We start from the raw sequence: 23,780 nt of genomic DNA on the forward strand, positions 1-23,780 counted from the left end.
TTCTTTCTTCTTCCCAACGCACCTCCCGTGCCGCTCTGAATAGCCAGGGTCGTAGCCTTGAGTGCCGAGTAATTCAGGATTTTGTCAGACCTCAGACCCTCTTCTATCATGATCCCTATCTTCACTACCTCGTTGAAGGATTTTCCGACTGTTGTCACCAAGTGACCAAAGTAGGTTGGATCCAGTGTTTGCAAGAAGTAGTCCACCATTTCTCCTTCTCTCATGGGAGGATCCACTCTAGCTGCTTGCTCTCTCCAGCGGAACCCGTACTCGCGAAGGCTTCTTCCCGGTCCTCAATAATGTGAGACGGTCAGGGACTATCTCGAGATTGTATTGGAAATGACCTGCGAAAGCCTGCGCCAGGTCATCCCAAGTGTACCATCTGCTGGAATCCTGCCTGGTATACCATTCTAGCGCAGATCCGCTCAGACTTTGGCCGAAATAAGCTATCAGCAGCTCATCTTTGCCGCCTGCCCCTCTCATTTTGCTACAGAATCCCCGCAAATGCGCCATGGGATCACCGTGCCCTTCATATAAATCAAACTTAGGCATCTTGAACCCAGCCGGGAGTTGGACGTCCGGGAAAGGGCATAGATCTTTGTAAGCCATGCTGACTTGGTTGCCCAATCCGTGTAGGTTCCTGAAGGACTGCTCCAGGATTTTGAACTTCCTCAATACCTCATCCTGTTCAGGGGCTTTAACCGGCTTTTCAATCTCTGCCGGTACCTCCAAGTGCGGGTTGTAGGCCTGTGGTTCGGGGGCATGGAATGTAGGCTCAGGGGGATAGTATTGCGTATCGGGAGCCTGAAACAATGGCTCGCTGGTTGATCTTTGCAGGGTGGCTGATGTGGGTCCCATAAAAGTGGGAACATTTGGTGTTGGGAGAGGTTGATGGGGTGGTGGAGCTTGGGAATCATGTGGGCTTCTTTCCTGATGATAACGGGGATTCGGGAGGCTTGTTGAAGGGCCGGAGTGAGGGTATTCCGGCATGTGCCCCAGTGGCTCAGGGCTCTTTTGTGCTTTGGCTAGAGCTAGCTGCATTGCATTCATCTCTAGTCCCATCCTTTCAATCTTTTCCATTGCTTCTTTTAACAACTGGCTCATCGGCCTTTCTTCCTCGTTACTATTCTCTGAAGTAGTCATGCTTGTTGCTACTGGTCCTTTGGATCTGGTTTGGTAAGAGTGTGTTGCCAGAATTCTTTAACAACTAACTTGTCTGGAAACAGACAACAACAAACTTTGTTAGCGTTAGATTTTAACAGATTTGATCACAACACATAGAGGATGCAATGTTCCTAGGCAGTTAACCGTTTCTACATGCTTTGCTTCAAACAACATGCGTCATCCCGGCTTACTCATTTGTCCCTTTTTTAAAGTACTTTGGGAAACCCTGTATTTTATTTTATTTCTCCTTTTTTCTTTCTTAAAAGCGGTCGAATCTTATGGGGATTGCCTACGTATCACGTCCCCGCGCGAATCAGACCAGGCGTAGTTCTGCCATAAGGTAAAGACACACAAAATTCTTTTTGGAATCATTAAGTTCATCATCAAAATTTGCTATTACAAATTACTTCCAATAAAGAATAGCAACAGTACAGACTCCACAGTTTTTAACTTGATTTGGCTAAAAGAAAAGAAAACAACACATGGGAAAGCACAAAGCCTGAACAGGACTCGACCGAAGATTAATTTCCCAACTTAGGGGCCCACGAGGCATCATTCGGCCTTTTCGCGGCTCTAGGTGTGAGGTCTCTCTGCAAGCTTTTCAATTCATTCATGATCCGATGGACGCAGCCCATGATGGAAACAAGGAGAGTTTTCCGAGGCATTTGCTCATATGCTAGGCATCTCATGTAGATGTAGTGCCCAATCTCGTCGATCCTTCCTCGAATGTTGTCCCTTTCAACGAACAATTGCCTTATTTGTCGGTTTTTTAATCCTAGTGCTTGCGCATTGTCGGCAAGCTGATCCTGGAACATCTCCATTTGTCTTTCCATGCAGGCCATTGCATCGTAACAACGTCTTCTGTCAGCCTGGGCATCTCGTGCTTGTTTGCTGATCCGATCATGCAGAGTGGAGTTCGTTTTCCTTAATATCCCGATGCTCATTTCATAATCCCTTATGACTTGTTGCAGGTGCTGCCTCCGGGCCATGGTACTTTTTGCCCACTTGGTTCGTAATCTTGCTGTGCTAGCCTTGGCTCTTTCCAAGTCTTCCTGGCTTTCCGCAACCTGATTTTTTAACCCTGCTATCAATCTTTTATCCACCCGGCTTCTCAGTTGGTTGTCGGCCTCCCTTTTCATCTTCCGGATCTGAGCTTTGAGGATCTTGCCTTCTCTGATTAATCTGTTCTTTTCTCCCTTGTGGGTAGCGGACTGTAATTGGCTTTCAAACTTCATATCCTGAACTTGTTGCTTCAGTTTGCCTGTCTCAGCAAGATATTCCCGCTCTTTGGCCAACCAGTCCCACTGCTCTTGTGAGGATCTGGAAAACTCTTGCAGGTGCGGTCTTTTAGCCGGCCTTGCGGATGATGTTTCCCCTTTGTACCAAGCCTGATATCCGGGCGAAACTTCCCCTTTTGTTCGATTCAATACACAAGTATTTGCCTCTAAGTATTGGCATTGGCCCCACATTTGGCGAACCCTTGCTTCAGGAAACTGGCCATCGGGACTGATCTCAATCACCTGGGTGCTTAAATCCTCGTCTTTTGGCACTATTTGACATCTCCCAAGTTGCCTTAAAACCCGATGCGGCGCATAAGGTTGAATGCTCTTAAGTCCCATTAAGAGAAAATGGGGCCTGGCTGCTGGCATGTATATAACTTCGTCGATCGGTAACCAACCCAGCGTCCACTGTATTTGACTGGCGTTGAGGGCACGGAAATATGAGGTCCATGACGAAACTCCTTTAGGTAGGTAGGCCTCATTAACTCTGGTATAGAACTCCTCTATGAAGGTCCTGTCAGCGGATCCATGGCTCAGAAACTGAGCTCAGTGACATAGGTGTTCAGTCATCCACATTTGCAACAACAAGTTGCAACCTTCGAAAAAGTTTCCTCCGGTCTTGCAGGACGTGAGAGCCCGGAATATATCGGATACAATCATAGGCGCCAGCGTGCTATCTTTCTGTGTGAGCAAAGTACTGACGACCCCCGCTATCTTTATGTCGATATTCCCGTCTTTTCTTGGGAACACTAAGAGCCCTAAGAAAGTTATCATAAAAGCAACCCGTCTATGTTCATCCCACTTTCGACGGTTACTTTTGCTGCACAACTGGTTTTCTGGTTTGTCGAATCCTCCTATGTGACCATATCTTTGGTATATGAAACTCACAGTGCAAAAACCTTTTGCCAAGTCAGGGTTACGAATTGTTCTGACTATCTTTAATGAGTCCAGAAACCGGTGTACTGCCACAGCTCTTGGAGCAACCAGGTATTTATGCCTCAATGGAGCCTCAGCACTGCCGATATACCCTGCTATTTCTTCTAAAGTTGGGGTAAGTTCAAAGTCCGAGAAGTGGAAGACATTGTGCGCAGGATCCCAGTGAGGGACTAGTGCCCTTATGATATCTCCCCGTGGCCTGATATCCAACAAACTCGTGAGGCCTTTCAGATATTTCTTGATTTCGTCATGCCCTTCTTTGCCTAAATCATTCCACCAAAGCCGCAATTGGAGGGGAATTTTATTCATGATTGCAAAGGGTTCATTTGGAGTCGTGCTCATTCTGCACATTTATTAATAAGATTTTAACAAACAAAACTTATTTTGATCAAAACAAAAAAACATATGCTCACTTTCCTCAAGAGGATTTCTGAACACGACCTCTCAGCACTTCAGGGACGAAGATTTTTAAGGTTGTGTGAAAAAACAAGAGGTGGCCGTTTGTACAAAGGCAGCCTTCCGGGTTCCTTTTGGAAACATTTGGCTGTTTTTGATATAAATGGCGTCACCCGACCCTATGAAAGAAAAATACACTTTTGGCGTTTTTGCTACTTTATTAATTTTCAAAAAAATGGGAGGTTGGACCCGGCGGGGGTTGCCTACGTATCTCACATCCGGTGAGAATCAAACCCGCGTAGTTCGGGCAATCAAGAATAAGTAGATGAACTAACTTCCTTTTTTGAATTTGTGAAAGAACTACTTTAAAAGGAGAAAGGAAATATTTTTGATTGATTTTCTTTTTAAAAGAAAGACTTCTAAGATATATATTTTTTTTTAATTTCCATTTGTTTTTTTTTCTTATTCTAAAGGAAGAAGAAAATATTTTTCGGAATTTTACCTTTAATAAAAGAAATGCTTCTAAAAAATATTTTTTTTTGAATTTTGAATTTTCTTTTCAATTTTGAAAGAAGAAAAATATTTTCGGATTTTTTTCTATCTTATTATACATTTTTTTTTAAAAAAAATAGTTAAAAGACTTTCTAAAGAAGTTAATAATGGAAAATATTTTTGGATTTTTTTTTTGTTTTTGAAAATTGGGGGTCTAAAAACCTTTCTAGACTTTTTGGCAAGACAAATATTTTTGCAACAAATAAAGACATATATATATTTTTTGGAAATAAAAACTTTTGGATATATATATATATATACATGTATATATTTGTGACAAATAATGAAAGACTCTTTTTTTTTATTATTATTATTATTATTTTTTGAATTTTCATAAAAAACCCATTTTAAAAAAGTAAGACTCTTTTTAATTTTTATTTTTATGACAAGACAAACTATATATTTCTATATATTTTTTTTGAAAAACAAAACAGAACAACGATTTTTTTTTCTATTTTTCCTTTGCTTTTAATAAAACAAACTAATAAGACGTTTTTTTTTCTTTCCAAAATTTCGGCAGAGTTTTGACAGTATTTGGGTATTGGGTTTTTTCAAAAATAAACAATCAATTCCCTAACCGCTATTTCCTTTTTTTCAATTTCACAATATTCATAATATTCAAACACCGGTCAGCATGCGGGCACGAGACAAATAAATGCACGGAAAACAAATAGGATGCATCAGGATGGCCTTTTCATATCAGGTTGCTAGTCCTAGACGGACCCAACCCCTGTGTTGAGTCCCCTAAGTCAAATGCAACGTGATGCAAATAAGCGTTCCTACTAGGGATCCGGCATGAAGTCACGTTATTCTATGTTCAAAACCTGGGTCGGTGTTCTAGACAGTGTACCCGAGCGGACCACTCGAGTTGAGGAAGGAGCTCCTGTCCGGGAACCAAAAGGCCAACCGGCTTAGAAACTTTCCGAGCCTCTTTTATTTAGGGTATGACACTAACAGAATAGGGAGTCTTAACCAGTAAGCACATCCCCGGAGGTAAGAAGAGTAGGTTTCGGCACAGTTTATATACAGTTCAGATAATATCAAAGCGGTAAAGGCAACATTTAGCACATTAGGCTCAAAACATGTAAAAATCAGATAAAGCCAAATATAACAATTTATCTAAGCTCGAATTTCTAACCCTGAACCAGTGGTTCTGGGTCAAAGTAATCCCCAGCAGAGTCGCCAGAGCTGTCACACCTCCTTTTTACATACCCGCGAGGGTACAAGGGAGTTTTTTCCAATTAAAGGACAATCGAAACGGGATTCGTTTATTTATTTCAGAGTCGCCACTTGGGAGATTTAGGGTGTCCCAAGTCACCAATTTTAATCCCGAATCGAGGAAAAGAATGACTCCATATTACAGTCTGCGCACCAGAAATCCGGATAAGGAATTCTGTTAACCCGGGAGAAGGTGTTAGGCATTCCCGAGTTCCGTGGTTCTAGCACGGTCGCTCAACTGTTATATTCGGCTTGATTATCTGATTTTATACAAATATGAACTTATGTGCAAAATTTTATCTTTTTACCGCTTTCTTACTTATTGTTATTATTTTACGAGAATTGCAACGTCGTGGAAACATATCTCGAACCACGTTACATCAATGCACCCGTAGTTGTTTGGCATATCTCGACTCGGTTGAGATTTGGATTTGGGTCACATAAATGTGCACCCGAGTTAAGGAAAATAAATTATTAAAGGCGCGCCTAAAGCGACTAGCGCAGGGTTATTTTGAGAAAAGGCCGTGAAGTTCGCTAAGCGGCCGATCCCGAGTTCTAAGTAATTAACACATACATTTGTGAGGGCCCCACAATCTATATATTTTACTAGGCGAGGCTCATCTCATTTATTTTAAATGGACAAATCCTAAAGCGACTACATCTTTTCTATTAAAATTAGTCTCTAAAATAAATAAAGAAAATCCTAATTAATTACGAGCTTTTTTTTATTTAAGAAAGCATGGCATACTAATTGCTATATTAATACAAATATTGATGAACAAGAATTTTACTAAAAAAATTCGAAATTATAAATAAAATAAAAATTTGACAACTAATATTCAAAAGAATCAAATATAGTTAGATTGAAGCTCGCATTGTTATATATAAAAAAAACTATTGGAATTAATTATTCACAACCATTTGAAACTGGATTTAACCATAATTACTAAAGCTTAATAGAAAGTTTATTAGACTTAAACGTTCTTCTAATTTTGTTTGAACTCAAATCATGCCTTAATACCTAATTCACGAAATTTAGTTCAAATTCATGCCTTAGCTAAATTTAAGTACTTGTTCACAATTAACCTACTGTTGATAATCTTAGAACCTTCATAGCTAGTGAATTAACCCGTTTTGCCAAGCCGATTCATTAAAGACTAACTTATGTTATTTTCTCTTATTCCAATTATTATTCAATAATACATAAAATAGCCTAAATACAATCAATAAAAGGAACAGAGAAAAAGCGAAATTAAAACTTCAAAATTCGATTCTTCATATGTATTCATGCTTCCACATTTTTAGCTTGCAATAACTAGTATTACATTCGTGTACCTGGTATTGGAAAACAAGAGAAGATGAAGCTGAGAAGCAGCAACAGTAGTAACAATGTAGCACAACAACGACAGTCCAGCAACACAGGAATAGACCAGTAACAGTAGGAATAGTAGAAAACCCAGGAGACTATAAACGACTCCAAGTATAGAGAAGAAGTAAAAGGCAGGAAGGTTCTGACTATTTCAGATCTTAAGCGAGGCAATGAAACAGTAACTATTCTTTTTCAACTTCAAAACTCTCCAAAATGAATTCTGCCCCTGTATATTCAGTGTATCCAGAATGTATATCGGGTGTATACTTCTCACTCCGCCCCCTCTTTTTTTCTTCTCTCTATCTAGTTTTTCCTCTCTTTTTTTCCACCCTTTTCTTCCTAAATTTTCTCTTCTATTTATAGCAAAATTTTCGAAATTTTCAGATTTGTTTTTTTATTATTTTATTATTTTTTTAATTAAAAGAAATCCCACTTACAAATTGCTTTTATTTTTTTAGAAAAAGAAATCCCACCTTTATTTACTTTTATTTTTAAAATTTCAACTTTAATTACTTTATCTTATTTAAAATCCCACTTTTTATTTTTTTAAAAGAGAATCTCACTTTATTTAACTTTTCTTTAAAAAACAAACCACTATCTTTTCTTTTTCTTTTAAAAATGCTACTTTCAATTACTTTAAATTTTTTAAATTTTCAGATACCTTTATATTTATTTTTTAATTCCAACCTTATTTTACTTTTAAATTTTTTAAAACTTTTTACTTTTTTTAAATTTTCTACATTCTTTTACTTTTTTTTATTTTTTTATTTTTTATTTTTTTTTAAAATAAAAATAATAAATAAAATAAAATATTTTCGGATTTTTTTTATATATAAAAAAACAAAAAATAAAACTATTAATAGTGATAATTCACTTTTTATTTTTTATTTTTTTGGTTTTGTTTTGTGTTGGACAAAAATGAAGAAGGGGTGTTGGGTTAATGGAGCGGACCGGATCGACCCGGTTTGAAACGGACCGGGTCATGGGGAAAGTTGGGCAATTATTTGGGCCTGTGGTTTGAAATTGAAGAAGTGGCCCAATCCGATTTTTCTTTGTATTTTTGTTCTCTTTTCTTCTTTTATTTTTCTAAAACTAAATTATAAAAGTACTTAAATTATTATTAAGAACTAAATTAAGTTATAAAAGCGCAAATTAACTTCCAATAACAATTAACGCACAATTAAGTAATAATTAAGCATAAAATTGTTCATTTGGACATTAAATGCTAAAAATGCAAAAGATGCCTATTTTTGTATTTTTTATTAATTTAACAAATAAACATGCATAGACAAACATACAAATAGTTACACAAAATATCACAAAAATTGCACACCAAGAAAAATTATTTTATTTTTGAATTTTTTGGGAGTAATTCTCATATAGGGCAAAAATCACGTGCTTACAGCTGCCCCTCTTTGCCCGAAGACACGAAGGGTTTTCGTGCAAAGATAAAGCGAGCGATTTTTGCCCATCCGAGTACTCCGTGTGAAGCATTTTTTGAAAAAGATTTGACCGAACCTTTGCTTCAAAGGTTTCCTACATATCCTGGGCTAAACAGGAATCAGGTCAATGTAGTTCGGGAAGTTTTTGGTAGCTGGGACTACCGTGGGACTGCGATGTTACTGCTGTTGCATGCTGTTATCAGTTTCCAACCCGAAATACATTTAAAATGTCATTTGAGTTTACTTTGGACTGAAATTAAATGATATTAATCCCCGAAGGATTCTACAAGTCGGCACAAGGCCCCCAAACGTGGCATTAAGCACAAATATCATCAATACATGTGCGTATCAGTCGCCAACATATTATAAGTATCAATACAATGTGCGAATCAGTCGCCAATATACTATAATTATCACTCGGGATGGACCAAGTCACAATCCCCAATCATATACGACCCCGCACTTGCCATGGGATGCGTGTCACGCCTCAATATAGTGTTACGATGTGAAAGTCCGGGGTTTCAAACCCTTAGAACAACAGTTGCATCAATTACTCACCTCGAACCGGCTACTTCTTTAGCTCGCGACGCCTTTGCCCCTCGAATTGGCCTCCACGTGTGTCGAATCTGCCCAAAATCGCAACGAATATGTCGCATTATGCTAAAGGGACAATACCCAATCGAAAGCAATCGAAAAATATCGAAATTCACGAAATTTGCAAAACCCGGAGCCCCGGGCCCACTTCTCAAAATCCAGAAATTTTTACATCAAAATGTTCCTTATATCGCCACGAGTCTATACATACCAAATTCACAAGAATCGGAGTCCATTTGGCCCTCAAATCCCAAATTTAGAATTTCAATTTCAAGCCCTATTTTCTTACAATTTGGCTATATTTTCATGAATTTCAAGGATGATTGCACAATATAATCATGTATTTAGTTCATAGGACTTACCTCCAATCACTTTCCGTCAAAACCCCTTCAATTCCCGTACAAAATCTCTCAAGGTTGCTCAAAAATGGTGGAAAAATGGGTTGGGTTCGCGGTTACTGTTCACTGCTGCAGAAAATACAGCAGCTTTTTATGAAATTTGCAGCACAGCCATTTTTTACTAAAATGGCTCTAACTCCATCATACGAACTTGTAATTAGATGATTCTTGTTCCTGTGAGTCAAAAATAATAATACGAACACAACCCTTCAATCGAAACTCAATTCGGAGCTCGGTTGACCAGTTCAATACTCATTTCGCTCGTTAAACAATTAACTCACATTTCACATCAAAAACCCAATCGCGACTTGATGAAATTAAACCAAAATTTTCAGATCAGTCCTATAATTCATGATTTAAATTCTGGAAGTCTCGAAATTAAATTTGGATCTCTAGAACTACAAATGAACCTTTAGATCATTACATTTATGCTCAAAACGGCAAAAATCTACCAAAAATGACCCATTGGGCATCCGAAACACACCCGAGGCCAGTGGGACCTCAACCAATCATGCCCACATAATTCATAACATCATTAAAACCTTCTCAAATCATCAAAACACCTCAAATAATATCAAATTATCCAAAACTCATCGAATTCAAGCCTAAGTTTCCAAAAACTTCCGAAAATACACTTTCGATCAAAAACCCGACCAAACGATGTCCGAATAACCTAAAATTTTGCACACACATCACAAATGACATAACAAATCTACAACAACTATCGGAATTCCATTCCGACTCCCGGATCAAAATCTCACCTATCAACCGGAATTCGCCAAAATACTAACTTTGCCAATTCAAGCTTAATTCTACCCCGGTCATCACAAAAATATTCCGGACACACTCCTAAGTCCCAAATCACCTAACGAAGCTATTCGAACCATAAAATTTGCATTTCGAGCCCTCTAACACATAAGTCAATATCCGGTTGACTTTTCCAACTTATGTTTTCTTAAGAGAGACTAAGTGTCTCAAACCTTACCAAAACTAGTCCGAATGACTTCAAATTATGCACACAAGTCACATTCGATATTACGGACTTGCACCAACTTTCAGAATCGCATTCCAACCCCGATATCAAAATTTTCACTTCCGGTCGAATTTTCTCAAAAACCTTCAAATTCCTATATTTAGCCAAATGACTTCAAAATGACCTCTGGACATCCGAATTCACTTCCGATTGCGCTCCCAACTCCAGAATCACCATACAGAGCTATTCCCAGACTCGGAATCCCAAACGGGCATCTATAACTCTGAAATGCCTTCCAACCCAAGTTTATGAAATTCTTCTAAAATACTAACTTCCACAATATACGCCGAAATGCTCAGGGGTTATCCAAAACCAAATCCGGACATACGCCCAAGTCCGAAATCATTATTCGAACATGCTGGAACTTTCAGATCCCAATTCTGAGGTCGTTTACTCAAAATTCCAATCTTAGCCATTTTCTTCAACTTAAGGTTGCCGCAATGAAAAGTTTCTTTCCAATTTGACTCCGAATTTCTTGAAATTCAATTCTGACCATAAGTACAAGTCAATATACCTAAAATGAAGTTGTTCATGACTTCCAACTGCTGAATGACGCACTAGAGCTTAAAATGACCGGTCGGGTCGTTACATTTTAATTACGTTTATTAGTGCTTAACACAAATAGGTGGAACTTTTCTTCGAACATGAAGAGTCAAAAACCATTTATCAAAGCCACGGGAATCACACATAAGATATAAAAGGTACAGATACAAATATATTTTAACCAACCATTTTAGACTTAAGTACTTGTATAACCATACATCATTTTTTTCTATGAATTCAAACAAAAAGCTCTACTTCAAAAGTAATACACAAAAAATAATCAAAGAACCAGAAATTGACTATGTTTCCCTCAAAAGATATTGAAAACTTAGAATCAAATCTTTGGGAAGAATTCTTTAGGAGATAAGAATCTTAAAACAAAAAGTAAAACTGAAGCTTAAGCACCTTCTTCCTCTACTATTGTATTTAACTAAATGGAATCGTCATGAATTTCTTATTTCTTGGTCATTGGCAGATTCGATATGACATTAGAGCATGTATCCTTTTCAAGGGATGTATCTTTTTCACTTGTTTTGCAATTTCATTGACCAATCAAATTGTTAAATTGTTATGTTGTTGCAGGCATAGCATCGAGTGCCTTAGTTGCATCGTGGTTGTAGTCTAAATTCACCATGTTAAGTAAACAACGAAAAGATCAAATAACTGGAAAAGTAGAGTAAAAAGAAAGCAAGAAGTCATATTGATGGAAGTTGTCATTGATAATAAAATACAGCATGTACAAATAGAGAACATTATAAAAGCATAAGTTTTCATATATACATATATCGTCAGGAAAGAAATGTATATAAAAATAGTAAAGTTGGAGAAGAACAATTTAAAAGTCAAATATAGAGTAAATGAATAGACTCAATCTCGCAACAACAATTTTGATACTTCAGGTTATTACAAAAATTGAATTGCATAACTCACAACCAAACTTTTCAAAAGTAACACAAGCAGGAAATTAAACATGGAAAAATAAAATAAAAATCAACATGCATTAAGAAAAATATTCTCTTAAACAATTAAAGAATGTCAAGTAAAAAAACACACACAAAGAGGTATACAAAATGCATATATTCCAAGCAATAACGGAAAATAGGTAGTGTGCGATAAATAAAGAAAAAAAAGAAAGAAAAAACTTAGCGCAACTCGAAAACACAAAAACACGAAAGACAAACTCGACCCAGAGAAATTTGAAAAAGATGACTCATAGCAATGGCCAGAAGCTGAGCAACAAAGGAAGCAAAATGCAGAGAGAATAGAGCTCTAGAGTGGATTCTAGAATCTATTGATAAGGAGAGGAGAACATATACATACATGTATTACATAGAAGTAATTTTAGTTGCAAATTTGCCCCAAAAGAATTTGATATCACAAGTTTTTCCTTGTTCGTCCACCTCCAAATCCCATCTGTTCATCCACCTCCAATTGTCATTTCAAAATATTAGTAACAAGGATAATTCCAGATTAAAAAATAGAATCATATGTTTACATGCCCATAAAAAAATAACGGATAAAAACTAAGTAAAATTAAAGAATAACCAGGAAAACCTAACCAAAATATAGAAACTTTGAAATGAAACCAAAATCTAAGGCCAGAAATGAGCAGCAAACAAAACAAATGCATAAGATGGTTAAGAGAAAGAGTAAATAGATATTCAAGATGGAGACTTACTTTCTCTCTTGCCAATCTTCTTCAAGTGCATGCGCAGAACCGGTTAAAGGAGAGCCAATCCACAGGAATTTCTAGAATGTAAGAAAATTTGATACTCCCTCCATTCCATTCCAATTTATATGACTTTTTGGTGTGATAGAAAAGATAACCTCTTTCTAAATTTGGAAATAATTTAGCTTAAACTTATAAGCCATATAAATAATTTGGGTCCCTTTTTGACTTGTTTAGTACCACAAATTCCAAAAGTCTTATTTTTTCTTAAACTCCGTGCCCAGTCAAATAAGTTCACATAAATTGCATAAATTGGAACGGAGAGAGAAACTTTTTAAAAAGTCCGTAGTAAAACCACGAACATCGATGGAAAATAAATTGATAGAGCTAAATGTGATGACCCGCCATGTCATCATGCCACATAGGCGCCATTTGGCATATATTATTACCATGTGGAAGCTTACATAAGAAGAAGGCTAGCATTTGTGAGAAGATTCTATAGAAGTATGGACATTTCCTTAGGAAGAACCTAGATCCTTATGGATTTGCTAGGAAAGTCCTTGGAATCTTCTAGGCTTGTAGAGAATTCTAGAGAAAGCCCTTATCTTGTAAATATCAATGACTTGTATAATAGTTAATATTTATACACTGGCCCCTAGGGGGCTAGTATATAAAGGGGGCCACTCATTTGTAATTTATCAATCAAATAATTCAAGTTCTCTCAAATACAAAGCTTTCTTTAACAATTCTCTTGCGTTCTTTCTTCCATTCTCTTAGCGATCTTGAGTGTAGTAAGGCTGACTTGGCATAGCAAGAACGTGAGCAAGTTGTACAAGACCGTGAGCGAATTGTCAAGTGCCGCACGTGTACTTAGTTAACAAATAAGGACGTGACAACGTGGTATCAGAGCTAAGGTTTCAACTAAAGGAATGACGAACGACGCAGAAATTAGCATTGCCAACACAGAAGCCAACGTCATCCAGGATGCTGCTGGCAAGAGCGGCCGTGGCAAAAAGAGGAATGACACCAACAAAAGCCAGGAGGTGCCACCCGAGGTTTTGTCAAACGAAGGTCTTACATCCCAAGAACCATCTGCCACTGGGGAGAGCGAGGATGAAGTGGAGGTCCTGCCCGGGGATGTCTCGCTCGGTAAAGAATGAGTGATGAAGGTGAACGCGGGGATAGACGCCATGGAGATCTTTGGCCATTGCTTGGGGAAGGTGGAAGGCACCCTTAGCGTTCTTGAGGGGCACACTCTTGAAGAGATTGAGAGTATTCGAAATGACTTGGAGGGACGTACACACACCAAGATAAAACTAAGGCAAACCATCACTACATCAGAGTGCAGACTCATGAAGGCTTTGAGTACTATCGATGCTATGAAGGCAAAGATATATTCGCTCGAGGAGCATGTCAATGCTGGCGTGACCGAGGCAGCCAACAATATTGTGGTGACGAGAGAGGACAAGATCGAGGCTCATAAACCCCTGGTGTTCAAAGGTGTTCGTGATGCACAAAAAGTGGAAAACTTCCTTTGGCACTTGGAGAACTACTTCGGGCATGGAAAAGTGAGGGACGACGAGGCCAAGATCAACACTTAGGTATTGTACCTCTCAGAGACTGCCATGCTTTAGTGGATAAGGAAGATGGCCGACGTGGATAAAGGTCTATATACTATTAGTACATGGGATCAGTTCAAAGCCGAGTTCAAGAGACAGTTCTTTCCAAACAATGTCTTGTACGAGGCAAAGCGCAAGCTCAGGGAATTGAAGCAAACATGGAGCATACATAACTATGTCAAGGAGTTGACTACCCTTATGCTTCAAATCCCCAACCTGACCAACGATAACTTGTTGTTCCACTTCATGGACGGGTTGCAAAATTGGGCTAAGCAGGAGTTTCAACGCCGACAAGTCACTGATATAGACCAAGCCATAGTGAAGGCTGAATCATTGATGGATTTAGGCATGACAAGCACGACAAAGGCAAAGGCAAAAAGTTAAAGGTTAGCTATGTCAAAGGTGGGGGAGACCATAACAAAGGCAATGAGATACAACAACAATACTCGAAGACTCAAGATTCCAAAAAATCGAGTAGCCGTCAGGGCTACACCATGAAAAAGCCGCGGGCCGAGAAGAAGGGATGCTATATATGTGGAGGGCCACACGGCTTCAGGAATTGTCCTGACCTTAAGAGCCTCAGTGCCATGGTCCGTGAACAGAAGAAGCAGCCACAAGGAGAGAGTTTGGGCACCGCATAGTTGGGTATGATCGGATTATGTGGTGTTATCACGAAATAATCTATCCAACCTACCGAGAATGGCAATCAGTACGTGGATCTCACCATCAACAATAAGCCCATTTGTGCAATGGTGGATACTGGAGCAACTCATAATTTTGTTACTGAGGTTGCCGCAAAGAAACTAGAATTGAAGCTTGCTCCAACCAACTCCCACGTCAAGACCGTGAATGCCGAGGTACAAAATGCTCGTGGGGTAGCTAATGGAGTTGTCGTCAAATTGGGAACTTGGAAATGTATGACAAACTTTACAGTAACCGCTATGGATATCTTTTGTCACACCTCCTTTTTGCGCGCCCGCCCCGAAGGGTAAAATGCGCGAGGGAGTTTTTCCAATTTAAGTGACAATATTCGAAATGAGATTATTTATTTAATTTAGAGTCGCCACTTGGGAAAGGTTTGGCTTTTGGTGTCCCAAGTCATCGGTTTAGGCACCCTAACCCTCTTACCAAGCTCCACCACCCACTTATCAATCACCTCCCACATATTAGCCTACTTCACCCAAATATTCCCAACCAGCACATGTTTACCAAGCCTACAATACTCAACAATCCCACTATCAATCCCCCCCATGCCAAAACATCCCTAGACCTCGACCAAACTTTGACCGAAGGCCCCCAAAACAATATACGACTATTGCTGAACCTATCGACCAGTTGTATGAAAGACTCAAAGCTGTTGGTTATATCACTCCTATCACTGCTGCAACTCCTGAGAACCCCTCTTAATGGGTTAATCCAAATAAATCCTGTGCATACCATTCTAGCATGAAAGGACACCATTGACGAATGTTGTTCTCTGAAAAATAAGATCCAGACTTTAATTGATAACAAGATTATTGTGGCAAAGGAACCTGCTCCAAATGTCTGCAATAACCCTCTGCCAGCCCACAAGGGAGGAGGCGTTCACATGATTGAAATAGAGGATGATTGGGATCCCAAGGGATCGATTGGTTTGATCACAGAAGGTGACGACCCAAAGAAACCAATAGTCACCGTTAATCCGATCGTAGTCCAGATTCAACCCTCTGGAGATGCCAAGGTAAATATGTCCATGCCACTTGAGTTTGAAGCACCATCCTCTGCAAAGACACCAGCACAAGTTAAGGTCGAATTCATGTCTCCAACAAATGCACCTGCACCATTCGAAGTTGCGGTCTTACCGCCCAAGGTGCATGCTCCATCCGGAGTAAAGATAGCCACGCTAATTCAAGTGGCATTGTCAGCCATGACACCATTCCATACAAAGGCTATACCATGGGACTACACAGCCGAGGCAAGAAGGAAAGGCAAGGTTATGTTCGGAGAAGCTGTTGTGGCACAGGGTATGACGAGAACTGGTAGGGTTTATACCCTGGAACATTTGGGTGAGTCAAGCAAACAGGTCTCTAGTTAGCCAACCATCACCAAGATCGGGCTAGATGATCTCTGGAGAAAGATACAGGCCAAGGAATACTCGGTCATTGATCAACTGAACAAAACACCGACGCAAATTTCTATCCTTGCTTTGCTACAAAATTCTGATGCACACAAGAATGCCCTGTTAAGGGTGCTGAGCGAGGCATATGTACCAAGCAACATCACCAGTGGAGAGATGGCTAACATGGTAGGACAGGTATTGGAAATTCACAAGATCAATTTTCATGAAGATGAGCTGCCACCAGAAGGGTTGAATCATAACAAGGCATTGCACATCACCGTATAATGCGAAGATTATTTGATCACCAGAATCATGATTGATGGAGGGTCCAGCCTCAACATTTGTTCATTGGTAACACTAAGGACACTGGGTAAGGGATACATAAGATCAAGGATGGGGCCATCAACGTGAAAGATTTCGATGGTTCCCAAAGGTCTACCATTGGGGAAATTAGTCTGTGTTTGCAAATGGGGCCTACTTGGTTCGATGTTGATTTTCAAGTGATAGATGTGCCGACATTTTACAATCTGCTATTGGGACGACCTTGGATTCATGCCGCCGGGTCCGTAGCATCAACACTACATCAGGAAGTGAAGTTTGAGTGGAATCACCAAGAAGTGATCATTCACGGCGACGGTAGTAATCCCATATACAGTCGCCAGACCATCCCACCAATAGGAGGCATAAGAAAGATAGGCGGGGAGACCTATAACCACATCGAGCGAGTCAACGCCGTTGACAAGGACAAATGGTGGGACGACAAGATTGAAAGCATATTGAACTAGAGCAGATATGAACCTAGCAAGGGGCTTGGCAAAAACTGCCAAGGAATTGCTAAGCCTATAAAACTCAAGAAGCACGACAGCACTTTCGGTCTGGGATATGAGTATACGTGGAAAAAATTCAATGACTAGTCACCACCATGGCGCAGTCCTTACTATCCGCTGGAGCAGCCAATACCACGCTTGGAATAAACTTTCCAACCTACCGATGTTATCTACGGGTCAGAAGAAGAGGAAGCACTGGCAGTGGTGAGGAATTTGTTACTAGGAGACGATGATATGGATTGTTGTGTCATTTTCGAGGAGGAGGGGGAATAAGGCCCTTCCATACAGGCTGTAAGCAGAGGAGCATGCCTCAATAACTAGACCATCACAACCACCAGAGTCCGGCGAGCCTCAGGGTAGCAAGGATAAACAAGCATCATGCACTATCTTTTATTGTTACTAGTTAATTTTTTTCTCGCATTTTAAATTTCCGCAATAAGATCTTCAATGTTCAAAACAGTTATGGAATTTATCAAAGCATTTCGATTTTCCTTATAAATCAACAATCTTATTATTTTCTCTCATTACTTTACTTATACAACATTACTATTACTTATCTTGATGAACCAATGATTGTGACATGCAATGAGACAACGCAACTAACAGATATAGATTCAGAAAAAGATGACATAAGGAAAGAGATTGTTAAGGAAGTTGAGAGTTTTGAAAATAGGCCGAAGTCCAACCTGGACGAGACCGAAATTGTTAACTTGGGGGATGAAGAGAATGTCAAAGAAACGCGAATCAGCGTTCACTTATCGTCATCAGAAAAGAGGGAATACACAGAATTCTAAGAGAATATGAGGACATATTCACATGGTCGTACAATGACATGACTGGTCTAAGTACATCTATTGTGGCTCACAAATTGCCAACTGATCCAACATATCCACCGGTAAAGCAGAATCTCAGAAAGTTCAAGCCGCATATGAGTTTGAAAATCAAGGAAGAAGTCACCAAACAGGTCAAAGCCAAGATCCTCAAGGTAGTAGAATACCCAACATAGTTAGCCAACATTGTACCAGTACCAAAAAGGACATGAAGGTTAGAGTCTGTGTCGACTATCGGGATCTCAACCGGGCCAGTCCGAAAGACTACTTCCCTTTGCCAAACATACACATCTTGATCGATAATTGTGCCAAGCACGAATTGAAATCATTAGTGGATTGTTTCGTTGGTTATCATCAGATCTGGATGGATGAAGAAGATGCTGAGAAAACGACTTTCATTATGCCATGGGGAATGTACTGCTACAAGATGATGTTGTTTGGGTTAAAAAATGTAGGAGCCACCTACATGAGGGCCATGACTACCATTTTTCATGATATGATACACAAGGAGATAGAGGTGTACGTAGATGATGTTATCATCAAGTCGAAGAAGACCACTGATCACATGGAAGATTTGAGGATGTTTTTCAATAGACTGCAGTGGTACAACCTAAAGCTGAATCCTGCAAAGTGTGCATTTGGGGTTCCTGCCGGGAAATTACTTGTGTTTATTGTGAGCTGCCGAGGAATAAAATTGGATCCATCAAAGGTCAAGGCCATTCAGGAACTTCCTCCGCCAAAGAACAAGAATGAGGTGATGAGTTTCTTGGGAAGACTTAACTATATCAGCCAGTTCATAGCACAATCCACAGTTATCTGTGAGCCAATCTTCAAGATGTTGAAGAAGGATGCCGCCACCAAATGGACTAATGACTACCAGAAAGCTTTCGACAGAATCAAGGAATACCTATCAACACCACCAGTCTTAGTCCCGCCCGAGCTAGGTAGACCTTTGCTACTCTACATCGCAGTGTTAGATGGTGTCTTCGGTTGCGTCCTGGGGCAGCATGATGAAACGAGAAGGAAAGAGTAGGCCATTTACTATCTCAGCAAGAAGTTCACTCCGTACGAAGCCCGGTATTCTCTTTTAGAGCGTACTTGTTGTGCTCTGACTTGGGTGGCCTAGAAGCTGAGGCACTACTTCTGTGACTATACTACATATCTCATATCAAGGATGAATCCTCTAAAGTACATCTTTCAGAAGCCCACGCCCACTGGCAAGCTAGCCAAGTGGAAAATCCTATTGAGTGAATTTGACATTTTCTACGTGACTCAGAAGGCAGTCAAGGGACAAGCACTAGCAGACCACTTGCAGAAAATCCTATGGATGGAGAATACGAACCCCTGAAGACGTATTTTCCTGACGAGGAGGTATCATTTGTAGCAGAAGACATTGCAGAATCCTATGATGGTTGGATGATGTTTTTCGATGGAGCATCAAATTTCAAAGGAGTCAGCATAGGAGCAGACCTAGTATCAGAAATCGGTCAGCATTATCCGGTGTCTGCCAAACTTAGGTTCCTGTGCACCAACGACATGGCTGAATATGAAGCCTGCATCCTAGGGCTCAAGATGGCCATTGATATGAACATACAAGAGTTGCTAGTAATTGGAGATTCAGACTTACTCATACATCACGTCCGAGAAGAATGAGTAACCAAGAACTCTAAGATACTCTCGTATCTGCACCACATATAGGAGTTCAGAAAGATATTCACAAAGACATAATTCCGACATGTTCCCAGAATCCAGAATGAATTCACCGATGCATTGGCTACCCTGTCATCCATGATACAACATCTAGACAAAAACTTCATTGATCGCATTCCAGTAAAGATCCATGATCATCCAGCTTATCGTGCCCATGTTGAACAAGAAGCAGACGGAAAGCCTTGGTTTCATGATATCAGGGAATATTTGACAAAAGGAGATTACCCGGAGCTTGCAAATCCTACTCAGAAATGCACACTTCAGAGGTTATCCAACAATTTCTTCCACAGCGGAGGAATCCTATATAGGAGGACTCTTGATTTGGGACTACTAAGGTATGTCGATGCAAAGGAAGCATCTAAGCTACTAGAGGAAATCCACGCTGGGACCTGCGGTCCACATATGAACGGTTTTGTCTTGGCAAAGAAGATCCTCCGAGCCGGTTACTTTTGGATGACTATGGAGACAGACTGCATCCAGTATGTGCGAAAATGCCATTACTGCCAAATAAATGCAGACATGATAAAGGTACCTCCCAATGAGCTTAATGCAACGAGCTCACCGTGGCCTTTCGCCGCTTGGGGGATGGATGTTATTGGACCAGTTGGGCCTGCCACTTCCAACAGACACAGGTTCATCCTAGTGGCAATTGACTACTTCACCAAGTGGGTCGAAGCAGCATATTACAAAGCAGTACTAAGAAAGTCGTGGTAGACTTTTCCCGCAACCGTATCGTTTGTCGATTCGGGATTCCAGAATCAATCATTACTGACAATGGATCCAACCTCAATAGTGACTTGATGAAAGCAATGTGTGAAACCTTCAAGATCAAATACAAGAATTCCACAGACTACATGCCTCAGATGAATAAAGCTGTAGAAGTCGCCAACAAGAACATCAAGAAGATATTGAGGAAAATGATAGAGACGTCAATTGGGGTATCGCACCAGTGTCCGCACATCAACTGGGGCAACCCCCTATATGCTGGTTTATGGTACGGAAGACGTCATTCCCACCGAAGTAGAAATTCCTTCCTTAAGGATCATACAAGAAGCTGAGCTCGACGATGTCGAATGGGTGAAGAGTCATTACGAGCAACTAGCTCTCATAGATGGTAAAAGAATGAACGCAGTTTGTCATGGTCAACTTTATCAGAATAGAATGTCCACAGCCTTCAACAAGAGAGTCAAGCCGAGGCAATTCACACCGGGACTGCTAGTATTAAAGAAAATTTTTCCGCATCAGGATGAAGCCAAAGGGAAGTTCTCTCCCAACTGGCAGGGTCCATACATGGTTCACTGGGTTTTGGCAGGAGGAGCCCTTATACTTGCAAAAATGGACAGAGAATTTTGGCCAAAACCAATTAATTTATATGCAGTCAAACATTACTATGTGTAATTTTCATGCTTTCCTTATATGATGTAAATTGAACTACATCTGACCTGATTCCCATTTAAGAGGGGATACGTAGGCAGCCTTATGGGCTCGGTCACAACTCAATAAAATTTTCATTTCCCCCGCGATTGGAAACTGGGGCAGAATTTTGAGGAGGACCCTCAAAATTCCAAAGTAATTTCAGCCAATCATCACAAGCAGCCGTCAGAAGCATCAACCCGTTAAACTGGGGCATAATTTTGAGGAGGACCCTCAAAATTCCGTAACAAGAGAGGTTGCAATGTCTTGAGCCACGTCACAATCGTCGGTTTATCTAAAAGTTATTTCTTAAATATATACTTATGTCATATTTTTACAAACTGATGCATGTTTATTATCGAAATCGCTTTGTTTATCAACACTACCCCCAATGATACATACTGTATCACCAGATCAAAGTCGAAAAGGTCAAGCAAGACCAGTGGGGATACGAACTAACCTCCCCTCTACAAAACTCACGATTTTTCTTTGGATGCAGACACTTGGCTTGAGAAAGCATCTGACATACTATACACTCACGAGACAAACAATGTTCAGGAATACAACTCTTAGAATTGTTGCATTTACCGCATTTGCTATCCATGCACGCCGACAATATTCCCTATATCACAATGTCCCCAGCAGTTACAATATCGCAACCTGCTATCAACTAAGAAACGCTATTACCATTTGCCATTTTATTTTATTTTCGCATTGCATAAGTCTACTATTCTGCCTTCCGAGACTAAACACTGTCTCCATCTGCATTTTTCTGCATTGCATAAGGCTACCATTCTGCCTTCCGAGACTAAACACTGTATCCATCCGCATTTTTGCATTGCATAAGGCTACTATTCTGCCTTTCGAGACTAAACACTGTCTCCATCTGCATTTTCTGCATTGCATAAGGCTACTATTCTGCCTTCTGAGACTAAACACTGTCTCTATCTGCATTTTTTGCATTGCATAAGGCTACCATTCTGCCTTTCGAGACTAAACACTGTCTCCATATGTATTTTATGCATTGCATAAGGCTACCATTCTACCTTCCGAGACTAAACACTATCTCTATCTGCATTTTCTGCATTGCATAAGGCTACCATTCTGCCTTCTGAGACTAAATACTGTCTCCATTTGCATTTTCTACATTGCATAAGGCTACCATTCTGCCTTCCGAGACTAAAGCATTGTCTCCATCTGCATTTTTTGCATGGCTGAAAGATCGCCACCTTATTCATATTCTGCATGGCTGAATGATCGCCACCTTATTTACATTCTGCATGGCTGAAAGATCGTCACCTTATTCATATTCTGCATGGCTGAAAGATCACCACCTTATTTACATTCTGCATGGCTGAAAGATTGCCACCTTATTTGCGTCCTGCATGGCTAAAAGATCGCCACCTTACTTGCATTCTGCATGGCTGAAAGATCGCCACCTATCACATCTCATGGGCTGAAAGATAGCCAAATACTACATTCTATGGGCTGAAAGATTGCCAAATTATCCGAGGGCGTCATTATTCGAAGGCACCATTTGTATAGCCCGAGAACACCATGCCATGGCCTGAGGATCCCTTTAATCTTTTGCATATCATTATTCAAAGGCGTCATGGTTCGGAGGCATCATTATCATAGCCCAAGAGCATCATTTCATGGCTTGTGATTCCTTTATTATTATATGCTTCGTGGCCTAGGACATCATGGTCAAAGGACATCATCCTAACCGTCCAAAGACAACATTCATGGTCCGACGAGAATTTGCATCACGTTTAAATTTACACACAATATATGCTTGTATTATGTATACGTAGGTAAACTGGCGAGCAACGATCATCTCGGCAAGAGCGATCCCGCTCTAGTTCCCGCAGCCCTATCAGACCGCAACCATTCACCCCGTCCTAAATATCGCGTCTTTTCTTGAGAAGTCTCCGTCGGCATGTTCCGCCGATGGATCCTTAACTACCTATGGCCTGATACTTGTTAGACCAGGGATATGTAGGCAGCTCAGAAGCCAGGGCACAGCCGGACCTCTTCAAACCATTTTGCCAGGACAAAATTGGTCATCATATCTTTACCCGACAACTCTTTCATCCTTCCTGGGTAAAGAGGGGCAGCTGTTGATACCCAATTTTTCCCTATATATTTTTGATATACAAAATACTTTCAAAATAGCATATGTATGCATATATAAGTATGTCCAAGAATTTTATTATTTTTCCTAATTTTTAAAGATTTTTAAATCAATTTATTGCCCTATTTTATCAAGAAATAACCCAGTAATTATTCCCAAAATTATCATTTTGGTAATCCATTTATTGGATTCTCATATTTATACCAAAATATAGCCAACATATATTTTGCATGTTTTTACAAACTTATTTAGTATTTTAAAAGCTAAATTGCATATAATTGCAATATTAGCCTATTTTAAGATTTAATTGTGTTTATAATTATAAAATTGACTCCAGTATTTTTAATTTGATAATTACGCATTATTAATCATTTTAGTACCTTTAATTCATTTTCCGAAATTATTCTACAATTTTTGTAAAATAAATAAGGGAAAATGGCTATTTAAATGTTAGCCCCGTTTATTTCAATTTTAGCCTTATTTGAGCCCCAATTTGAACCCAATTTTTAAACCCAATTACCCTGAACCAAACCTCGTTCAAACCGACCCAGACCT

General features: G+C 39.7%; 2 protein-coding genes across 2 annotated transcripts; both read left to right on the forward strand.

The window, feature by feature from the left end:
• Positions 1-19,756: 19,756 nt before the first annotated feature.
• Positions 19,757-20,392, forward strand: LOC138868403 (uncharacterized). The gene is made up of 2 exons (XM_070145956.1): positions 19,757-20,087; positions 20,196-20,392. Exons 1-2 carry the CDS (start codon positions 19,757-19,759, stop codon positions 20,390-20,392), a joined length of 528 nt encoding a protein of 175 aa, XP_070002057.1.
• A 267-nt stretch (positions 20,393-20,659) lies between these two features.
• Positions 20,660-21,076, forward strand: LOC138868404 (uncharacterized). The gene has a single exon (XM_070145957.1). It carries the CDS (start codon positions 20,660-20,662, stop codon positions 21,074-21,076), a length of 417 nt encoding a protein of 138 aa, XP_070002058.1.
• The last annotated feature ends 2,704 nt before the right edge of the window (positions 21,077-23,780 follow it).

This window comes from Nicotiana sylvestris, chromosome 5 (assembly GCF_000393655.2).
Source record: "Nicotiana sylvestris chromosome 5, ASM39365v2, whole genome shotgun sequence".
NCBI lineage: Eukaryota > Viridiplantae > Streptophyta > Magnoliopsida > Solanales > Solanaceae > Nicotiana > Nicotiana sylvestris.

Bases quoted from the DNA above. Each gene is read 5' to 3' on its own strand.
- LOC138868404 (XM_070145957.1), top strand. From the start codon at position 20,660: ATGCTGGTTTATGGTACGGAAGACGTCATTCCCACCGAAGTAGAAATT.
- LOC138868403 (XM_070145956.1), top strand. From the start codon at position 19,757: ATGATACAACATCTAGACAAAAACTTCATTGATCGCATTCCAGTAAAG. The intron at 20,088-20,195 runs GTTTTGTCTTGG...AAATAAATGCAG, and splicing joins CTGCGGTCCACATATGAACG to ACATGATAAAGGTACCTCCC.